The sequence below is a fragment of the Trichosurus vulpecula genome, chromosome X (assembly GCF_011100635.1).
Source record: "Trichosurus vulpecula isolate mTriVul1 chromosome X, mTriVul1.pri, whole genome shotgun sequence".
NCBI classification, from domain to species: Eukaryota; Metazoa; Chordata; class Mammalia; order Diprotodontia; family Phalangeridae; genus Trichosurus; species Trichosurus vulpecula.
The window spans coordinates 1,703,464-1,714,426 of record NC_050582.1 but is presented as its reverse complement, the minus strand read 5'-3'; the positions used below and the strand labels follow the sequence as shown (position 1 = coordinate 1,714,426).

The window sequence follows — 10,963 nt, the reverse complement described above, 5'->3', positions numbered from 1 at the left end:
AGCAGTTGGAGATAGGAAATTGGCACTTGGAAGAGGGTGGAGCTGGAGATGTGGGAGTCATTGGCATTGAAGCTATATGAATGGATGAGAGCATGGAGGATGAATGTGTAGCGAGAGAAAAGCATGGAGCTTGTCCACATTTAAGGACCAGAGGGAGGAAGAAGGAATGATCTAAAGGAGGGGCTGTCCAAAGCATGGGCCGTGCGCCCCCATGAGGCCCTCCTGTGTCCACCGCAAGCACAGAAATCGACACAGCATTTATGTCAATTTCCACACCCGTAGTAAACACGGGTGGGCTGCATAAAATTGCACTGTGGGCCGCATGCGGCCAGTGGGCCGTACTTTGGACAGCCCTGATCTAAAGGGAAGAAAAACTACTATAGTGCTCCAGAGACTGAGGGAGGAGATGGTGTCAGGAAGAAGGAGTTGGTTAATAAAGTATATCCTCTTTCTCTTGAAATTACTTAGTATTACATAGTTTGTTTGCTTTTTGTATTTTCTTACTTGTGCATATGTTAGATCCTCTCAGTAGAATGCTCTGTCCTGGAGAGCATGGGTTGAGCTGTTTTTGTCTTTGTCTCCTCACTGCCTAAGGGCACAGCGCTGGGCACATAGTAGGTGCTTTGTAGATGTTGGTTGAATTTGAGAGAACCAGAACGCTTAGGACTGGTTATAAATCTTTGGCGACATTTGAGAATATAATTTTAGTAGCAAAATAAGGCCAGAAGTCAGATAGTACAGGGTAACGCAATTTAATAGAGTGGTGAATAAATGTAGGCAGTGTGTGTAAATTACTTTTCCAGAAGTTTGATGACGAAAAGGAGAGAAATAGTATGATTGGTAGGATGGCTCAGAGAAATTCTGGTTTTTTTCCCAAGATGGGAAGACCTAGACCTGCATTTTTGAAGGCCAGAAAGTGAACCCAGGGCGTATGTTCCAGCCCAGTTTTGGAGAAAGTAGCAGTGTAATGCATAAGCATTGGCATCATTATTTTGTTTATTGGTGTCTTTCATGTTTGAAGATGCGTTTAGTGCTGTTTATTTTATCTGGCTTCCCACTTGGAACATGTGTTGTGCTCAAGTAGTCTGTCATCAGAGAGGCCATGGCCAGTTGACTGTCCTCAGATCAAAATTCTGCTTTGTAGACATAAACTGTATCCTTAGTCCTGGCCAACTATCTCAGAAATGTATGTTGTCAGTCACAGGAAGACCCAGGTAAGAAATTGTGGGTGTTGTTGTTTGTTGTTGTTCAGTAATTCAGTCATGTCGTACTCTTTCTGACCTCATGGACTCCAGCACACCAGGCCCTTCTATCCTCCACTATCCCCCAAAGTCTGTCCAAGCTCATGCTCATTGCCTCCGTGACACCATCTATCCATCTCATCTTCTGCTGTCCCCTTCTCCTTTGGACTATATTCTTTCTCAACATCAGGATCTTTTCCAATGAGTCCCATCTTCTCATTACGTGGCGAACGTATTCAAACTTCAGCTTCGGTATTTGACCTCCCACTGAATAGTCTGAATTAATTTAAGTATTGACTGATTTGCTCTCCTTGCTGTCCCAGGCACTCTCCAAAGTCTTCTCCAGTGCCACAATTCCAAAGCATTGATTCTGTGGTGCTCAGCTTTCCTTTAGCCCATCATTGCTATTGGAAAAACCATAGCTTGACTATACAGACCTTTGTCAGCAAGATGAGATCTCTGCTTTTTAGTCTGCTGTCCAGATTTACCATGGCTTTCCTTTTAAGGAGCAAGTGTCATTTAATTTCATGGCCGCAGTCGCTGTCTGCAGTGATCTTTGAGCCCAGGAATATGAAATCTGACTCTACTTTCTTTTCTTCTCCCTCTATTTGCCAGGAAGTGATGGGACCAGTTGCCATGATCTTAAGGTTTTTTTTTGATGTTAAGTTTCAAGCTAGCGTTTATACTCTCCTCTTTCACCCTCATCAAGGGACTTTTTAATTCTTCACTTTCTGCCATCAGAGTGCTATCATCTGCATATCTGAGATTGCTGATATTTCTCCTGGCATTCTTAATTTCGGTTTTTGATTTGTCCAGCCTAGCATTTCACATGATGTACTCTGCAAATAAGGTGACAATATATAGCCTTGTCATACATTCCAATCTTAAACCAATCAGTTGTTCCATGTTTGATTCAAACTTTTGCTTCTTGGCCTGCACATAGGCTCCTTAGGAGAGAAGTAAGATGATCTGGTGCTCCCTTCTGTTTGAGGACTTGCCACATTTTGTTGTGATCTCCGTAGTCAAAGCCTTTAATGTAGTCAATGAAGCAGAAGTAGATGTTTTTCTGGAACTTCTTGCTTTTTACATAATCCAGCAATTTGGTCTCTAGTTTCTTTGTCTCTGAAAACCAGCCTGCACTTCTCGTAATTATTGGTGAAGCCTAGCTTATAGAATCTTAAGTACAACCTTGCCGGTGTGTGAAATAAGCGTAACTTTTTGGTAATTTGAACATTCTTTGGCATTGCCCTTCTGTAGGATTGGTATATAAACTGATCTTTTCCAATCCAGTGGCCACCGTTGAGTTTTCCAAATTTACTGGCATATTGAGTGCAGCAATTTTAACAGCATCATCTTTTAGGATTTTACATAGCTCCGCTGGAATTCCATCACGTCCACTAGCCTTATTGTGAGCAATGCTGTCTAAGGCCCACTTGACTTCACTCTCTAGCATGTCTGGCTCTGGATCAGTAACCACACCAGACCTTTCTTGGATAGTTCTTCTGCGTATTCTTGTCACCTTTTCTTAATCTCTTCTACTCCTGTTAAGTACCTACCATTTTTTTCTTTTATCATGCCTATCTTTGCATGAAACATTCCCTTGACATCTCTAATTTTATTGAAGAGATCTTTTGTCTTTCCCATTCTATTATTTTCTTCTATTTCTTTGCATTACTCATTTAAGAAAACCTCATCTTTCCTTGCTATACTGTCTGGAATTCTGCATTCAGTTGAGCATATCTTTTCCTTTCTCCTTTCCCTTTTGCTTTCCTTTTTCCTCAGCTTAAAAGGCCTCATCAAACCACCATTTTGCTTTCTTACCCCTCTTTTTCTTTGGAATGTTTTTTGTTGCCATTTCTTGTACAGTTTTGTGAACCTCTGCCCATAGTTCTTCAGATTCTCTGTCTGCCTGATCTAATCCCACCTTCACTTCACATTCATAAGGGGTGTTACTTAGGTCATACCTATACAGTCCGATGGTTTTCCCTACTTTCTTCCATTTAAATCTGAATTTTGTAATAAGAAGCCACAGTCAGTCCAGTGATATTGAATGGTTTGCTTTGGATTCGAACAGATATCATTCTGTCATCTTTGAGATGATACCCCAGTGCCGCTTTTCTCTTCCTTTTATTGACTTATGAGGGCTACTCCGTTTCTTGCCCACAGTAGTAGATGTGATGATGAATTAAATTCACCCATTCCCATCCTTTTAAGTTCACTGACACCCAAGATGTCGATGTTTAATCTTTCCATCTCCTGTTTGACCACATCCAGCCTACCTTTAGTTCATAGATCTTATATTCCAGGTTCCTTTGCAATCTTGACCTTTACAGCATCGGACTTTCCTCTTGTCGCCAGACACATCCACAGCTGAGCTTCCTTTTGGCTTTGGCCCAGCTGCTTCGTTCTTTCTGGAGCTACTTGAAGTTGTCCTCTGCTGTTCCCCAGTAATGCATCGGACACCTTCCGACCTGAGGGGCTCATTTTCCGGTGTCACCTCTTTTATCATTGCAGTACTGTCCATGGGGTTTTCTTGGCGAAGATCCTGGAGCCATTGGCCATTTCCTTCTCCAGTGGATCACCTTTTGTCAGAATTTTCCACTGTGGCCTGTCCATCTTGGGTAACCCTACATTGCATAGCTCATAGTTCCACAGTTTAATTTCTGTCACAAAATGTTTAACCCTTAATAGAAATATTTCCAATGTACCTATTCTTTTTCTTGGATTACTTAAAGTTGGAATGAATAAAATATTGGAATACCTTTGAGAATATGCTGGATTTTATAATATGGACTTTAAAACTTGGATTGGCTTTTGATTAAGAATCATCCCATTAGTCAATAAGCATTTATTAAGCACCTATCGTGTGCCAGGCACTGAGCTAAGTTCTGAGAATACGTAAAGAGGCAAAAGACAGTCCCTACCCTCAAGGAGCTCACAATCTAATGAGAGGCAACAAGCAAACAGGTACAAACAAGCTAGATTCAGGATAAAAAGGAGAAATGAACAGAGGGAAGGCTTCCTGTAGAAGGTAAGATTTTAGTTGTGACTTAAAGGAGAATAGTGTCATTGGATGGAATAGTATGTGTCAGGGAGTAACGTGTAAGAAGACTGAGAAGATAGGAGAGGTCTGGGCTATGAAGGGCTTTGAATGCCAAAGAGAACATTTTGTATTTGATCCTGGAGGTGATAGGAAGCTGCTGGAGTTTGGGTAGGAGGTGAGCCACATGGAAAACCATTGTGGTGACTGAATTAGTAGACTGATTAATTCATTTCTTCTAAGCTTCTAACCCTCCCCCACACCCCGTTGTTAGGTGACCAGAGGAGAGGAGCCTTTTGTGTTCCAAAGAGGTAATGCTATCCTTGTCATTTCTTTGTTTAAAATAGGCCTGTTTACATCCAGCTGGGCTGTACTTAAAGGTCAAAATCCTTTTGAGACTCAAAGCATCTGACGAAGAAATCCGTGAAGGTGAGCCAATGAAACGCAAGACAGTATCACTATCTTCTCTGCTAATTTAACAATCACAGAAGCGGGGGGACTGAGGATGAAGTAGGGAGAGGGGACTGATCTCAGGGGGCAAAGAGCAATTAGCAACTAGAAGGAAAGAAAGAGAAAGTTGGAGAGGAGGGGATAGCAAGCAAATGACAAATGACAGAAGCTGATCATAAGCCCAATTGGTTTGTGGGCCTAGCCGGCCAGTAGAGCTGTCTAGACTTTGGCACATCCAAAGAACAGATGCCTTCCTAGGATATGCTCGATCAGGAAGCTTACATCATTGTGGGGCCTGTTCATAGTGAAAAAACCGCTGCAGTTGTTCATTCAGTAACCATTTCCTAAGCTCTTGCATAATGGTGGGCACAAAAGGAGACTGTGAGGAGGACACAGGTACTGCCCTCAGTTTTCCATAGAAAACTAAAATATAAATCAGGCTCTTAAGTCCTGTGTGCTCTGAGAGCGGATGAGGGGGAAATCAGTATCTGTCTCAGCTGATCCACTGGGGCTAGCACTTTCTTGCCAGAAGAATCTTTGATTAATCACTTTTTGAAATAAAACAAGATGTTTGCGAGTTGTTATTTTATCAGCCACAACACTGACCCAATTCCTGCTGCTTTCTCTTTAGCTGCCATGAAACTCCTGGATCTCGAGGTACCTTTTGATTACTTTTTGAGCACTGCTAAGCTGCTTCTGGAGTATGGAAGGTATGGGCACATTGGCTTTTCTTTCTCTAAATGCTAATCATCTTATGAGATAATCTATCCATGCAGGAGAATGCCACATTGTTTGATATTGAAAATATAGTTTGCAAAGGCTGCTGTGCAGAAAAGCAGCCATTTGCTTGTTAGGCCTCCCCATCTGCTCATTGGCTAATGGAACCTGCTCAATTATAAGGGAAAGCTTGATACCCAGCTTGAAATGATTCAATGAACATCAAAGAACCGAGTGACAGGAGAGTTCAGAAAAGGCAAAATGGCTGACACCTGCAATGCCGAGCCTCCCTGTTCTTGGGCTGCTAACTCCCATGGTCAGTCTGGGGAGCCAGCTTCTCAAAGTGTGGGGTGATGGGCCCCAGAGGGGCCTTTCAAGAATGTACAGGTATGTCATGGCTGTCTCCTGTCTGCTTGCTGCCTTTTTTTCTCCTCCCCTCCCCCCTTTAAAAATGTTGAAAAGAAAAGCAATTTTGTGTTAGAATGCTAATAAGAATTCAAAAATAGGTGGCAAGATAGCAGTAGCTGAGAGCAAATGTACAGAACAAGTTTGAACACATGATAGTAAAATGGGGACTCAGGGAAGAAGCATTTATTATGTACCTGTTATGTGCCAGGCACTGTACTAAGATCTGGCTTGATCTTCATATCAACCCAGGGAGGCGGTGGTATTCTCAGTCATGTCTCACTCTTCCTGATGCCATTTGGAGTTTTCTTGGCAGAGATGCCAGAGTGGTTTGACAGATGAGGAAATTGAGGCAAACAGGGTGAAGTGACTTGCCCAGGGGCACCCAGCTAGTAAGTGTCTGAGGCCGGATTTGAATTCAGGTCATTCTGACTCCAGGCCTTGTACTCTATCCACTGCAGCACCCCCAGCAGCATCTATTAACAGTATTAATACTATTAATACTGTTGCCCAGCCAGGTCTGCACTTCTGGAGTTTGTGTGGCCTTGGCTGAGTCACTTCTCCTACTGCACATTCTCTCCAGTGAATTCCTTGAATGGCAGTATAGCTTCAGTTGAGGACGTTTTGCAGCAGAATGATCTCTGCCTCCCAAATCCACCAATGCTCAGAATAAATATATTTCCAGTTTAGGCGTTATGATTCTTTAGCCTGAGCTGGCCCGGACCAAACCTTTCCTTTGCACAAGCTCTGGATCAAAGCTAGACTAAGTGTAGGGCAGAGAGTACCCTTCCCACAGGCCCATTAGGGAGGGAAAGGCAGGGTAAAGAAGGGGCCAAGGACATGTGCCTTCCAAGCGGGGTGGGGTCGAGGCTGATTGCTTCTGAGACTGCTATCTCTGCAGCAACCACTAGATGGTGTTCCAACCCCTGTCCTCTTCTCAGGTGCGGGCAGTACCTCCTCTGAAGGTACATATATACTCATGCCCATAGTCCCATGAAAGATCCTAATCTCACCCCCAACTTCATGTGGCCCCAAAGGATTACTCTTGCAAATGGAGAGTAAATGTACTAAAACCCAAACTAAATGAACAGTATCCATTTATAAGACTCCTCCAAGCTATTGCTGTCAAGGTCAGAAAGTTCCATGCACAGAACGCCTGGCCGCTCTTCAGCTTTCTGGGTTTCATATCGGTCAGTCGTGGCTGGCCAGGTGAAAGCTCTCTGCCTCTGGCCCCTCTAATAATTGCTCTCAGCTCTCCAGGTTTTAGCAGGCAGGTCACCACAGAATCCAAGGTCCAAAACCATCTTACTTATGTTCTGTCTCTGATTTCTGAAAAGTTTCTCTGGCACCACTAAGTTTCACCCTGGGCATCGGGAATGGGGTATCCCTAGACACACAGCAAGGGTCAGCACCTCCAGGCCAGGCTCTAAGCTTATTGTCCCTATTATGGCTCAGGTGTTTCTAGAGTGTTTCCTACAAAGCATAGAAAAACCCTGTCTTTGTTTTAAGATGTAGCTGCCTCCTGGTGCATTCATTTCCTGTCCTTGTCTGGGGCCTAAAAAAATCTGGAATATTGCAGGGACTAATCTGGTTCAAATATGGACCCCACAAATAAGTAAATAAATGTCAACATAATTGTTAGAGGGCTGCTTAATCCAATTAGGGGAACAAGTTAAGCTCCTGGGGATGCCTATTGGTGTGTAAACAGTGAATGTCCCCAAGAAGGCTCATTGTAATTGTAATTAGTTACCAATGATCCATTTCTGTGAGTTAAAGCAGATCTGGCAGGATCCACTATTTGGCAGCCCTGTTAACTATTTGTGCTTCTGGGTATTGTAGAGTAATGAAAGGATTTATAATTTAGATTTGGCGCAAATTCGAACTGGTTCTTCCTCCAGGTCATTCAAATGGATGCAGCTTAGAAGAAATGAATTAATCAGTCTACTAAAGCATTTGGTCACACTGGCCATGCAGGTCATGAGGATTTAGCTAACTCCAACCCACATTTGTTTAATGTTGAATCGAGTTCTAACAGTTAATAGGTGAGGTATATTCAGATGCCCTAGGGTTGACAACTTTTTGAGGCTACTCTCCCGTGGTATGGCTGCTCATGTCAGAGTGGATTCCTTCTCCATTAAAGGGTGAACAACTTCATCTGAACAGAGTATGAATAGAATGAATGTTTCAGAGCAAGGCTTAGTGGAATTCATTAACATTTATGGGTCCCCAGGAAATGTGCTCCCTCGTAGGGCAACTGGCGAAGAGACTTTTGGCTGGAGCTTTAGCATCCCTGGATGTGGGGCAGTTCTGTGGTGGTGATACTTCAGAGATCAGTTGAGCAGTAAGCATTTACCAAACACTATGTGCCTGGGATTGTGCTAAGCACCCGGCATACAGATAAGAAGACAATCCCTGCTCTCAAGGAGTTCACAGTCTAATGGGAGAGACAACACGAAAGCAAATATGGACAAACTATAGACAGGGTAAATTGGAAATAATTAGCAAAAAGGCACTAGAGTTTAAAGGGATTGAGAAAGGCTTTCTGTAAAAGGTAAGATTTTAGCTATGACTTGAAGGAACCCAGGAGGTAGAGATAAGAGAGGGGGACATGTATAGATTCCAAGGCAAGAATGAGCTTCAGGGTGAAGAGGTTTCTGGGGTGTGGTAGGAGAAGGTCAGAATGCAGCCTGGGGAGGAATGGCATGCTGTATGCTGGTGATTGGGTTTAGCTATGTATTCATTTAACTGTGAGATCCTTGACCAGCAACTTAATAGACACACTGCTGGAGGGACTGAATGATATCAAGGCTGACATTCTTGAGATAAATTAAATCAGAAGTCAACAGGAAATTGCAGCTAAATGGAAAGATGGCTCCCAGGTCTTTCTTGGAGCTGGCAGAGTTGGTTTTATTGTGCATTGAAAAACAACGAAAAGGATCATTTCATGGGACACTTGGTCATCTCTTATTGCAGTGTTTACGATGAGTGTTTGCAGCCCTATCTGTTGTAAAAGATGAAAATGGAGATGTTCTACAAAGTATTCAAATAGGCCCTCCAACTAAATGAATATATGCTTTATTTTTTAACGTATAGTTTTCAGTGAACAAATATTTGGTTTTCTCTCGGGCAAAACAAATTTGGCATTAGCTGTGTTTAAAAATGTAGATCTCATTCCGTATCTTGAGTCTATCACTCCTCTGTCAAAAGATGGGAAACATGTTTCATTATGAGTCTTGTAGAATTATAATTGTTTGCTGCATTGATCCAAGTTCTCAAGTCTTTCTAAGTTGTTTGTCTTTATAATGTTGTAATTATATAAATTGTCCTTTTGGTTCTGCTCACTTCACTCTGTATCACTTCCTGCAAGTCTTCCGAAGTTTCTGTGAACCTGTGCCTTTCATCATTTCTTATAGTATAATAATGTTCCGTTACATCCATACACCATTATTTGTTCAGCTGTTCCTCAATCGATGGGCAATCGCTTAACATTCAGTTATTTACTACTTCAAAAAGAACTACTTGTCATTATGAAGAGTTTTCCTGCCTGTTTTTTATTTCATTCTGCATCAGTTCATATTTATCTTTGCACGCTTCTCAGATTCTTCCCATATGTCATTTGCATAGCCCTTTGTCGGTCACTAGATAACTACTTTATTTCTAGTTCTTTGCCACCACAAAAAGTGCATCACTTTGTATTTGAACATTTGGTACTTTCATTGAAAAGGTGAACATAGGAAGAGATGACAAAAATGTCTCAGAGGCTGTGGCTCAGGAGTAAGAAATGAAAGAGTTCGATGGTTTATAGATTACACACAAACGCTCTGCCTCCACATCACACTCATCATTCAAGAAGAAAGTCCAGAGGCACTGGAACTAGAATGAAATCAACTACGTTGTAACAGAGAGGAAATAAGTGGTTAGTGATGTTGGAGTGATTTCTGAATGACTGCTGACCTGTAAAAATAAAGATCAAATTCCATACGAAATTAGAAGACTATGAGTGAGAAGATGAGGATACAATGAAAACAACTCCAACCTGCACTTATTTGAACGAGCTATGGGAAAAAAGGATGAGAAATTAATTGGAGGTCAAAGAACTCTATCCTAAAGAATTGGTCCATCAAAGAGCAAATCATAAAGATAATAGAATTGTATCACAGAAAGTGAGAGAATCATGAGATAACATATCAAAACATGGATTGCAGGTAAGCAGTCCTTAGGGGAATATGCATGCCTCCAAATGCTTTCATCGACAGACAAAAAGAATGAATCAACAAATTTTACATGCAACTAAAAAAAAACAGAAAAGCAACAAATCGACACCTTCCCAGCTAAACACCAAAGTAGAAATTTTGAAAATCAAAGAAGAAATTAACAGAAAGCACAAACTCATTGATTAATAAATAAAATCAGAACTTAAAAAACTAATAACATAAATTAAGTGATCTGATTTTAAGAGAGGAAAAGCAACTTATTCATATAAAAATGTGGAAAGAGAATTAACAAATGAAGAAGCTATAAAGGAAACTCAGAAAGTATTTTGTCTAATTGTGTCAACAAAAATGATAACATGAAATAGATGAATGCTTATGAAATATAAAACACCCAGGTTAGCAGAAGAAATTAATCATTTAAAAAGCCCCGTATCAGAAGAGGAAATTGAATGAGTCATCATGAATTCCCAAAGGAAAAAACAAAACTCCAGGACAGCACTAGATGGATTTACAAGTGAATTCTAGAAAACATTTAAAGATCAATTAAGTCTAACACTATGTAAATTACTCATAAAAATTAGGAAAATAAGGGACTTTTCCAAATTCTTTTTGATAAAAATATGGTCTTGATAATATCCCTAGTGAACGTTGATGCAAAATATCAAATGGAATGTTTGTAAATAGGCCACAACAACCTTTACAAATGATTGTTCACAATGACCAGGCTGAATTTATAACAGGAGTGCAGGGATAGTTCAACATGAGAAAAATTCAAAGTATAATAGACCAACTATAATAAAACTCACACAGTTGTGTCGGCAGATGCAGAAAAACCTATTGACAGAATCTAAGACCCATCTCTGGTTTAAAAAGAAACACTAGAAAATATGGGAATA

General features: G+C 41.2%; 1 protein-coding gene across 1 annotated transcript in view; it reads left to right on the top strand.

Moving 5' to 3' along the window:
• Positions 1–5,090: 5,090 nt before the first annotated feature.
• The window catches only part of LOC118832682 (testis-expressed protein 11-like), a 53,636-nt gene continuing 47,763 nt past the window's right edge, over positions 5,091–10,963 (top strand). The window contains exons 1-2 of the mRNA XM_036740014.1: positions 5,091–5,127; positions 5,363–5,441. Coding sequence (XP_036595909.1) covers positions 5,091–5,127; positions 5,363–5,441 — 116 coding nt within the window. The remainder of the gene's footprint in view (positions 5,128–5,362; positions 5,442–10,963) is intronic.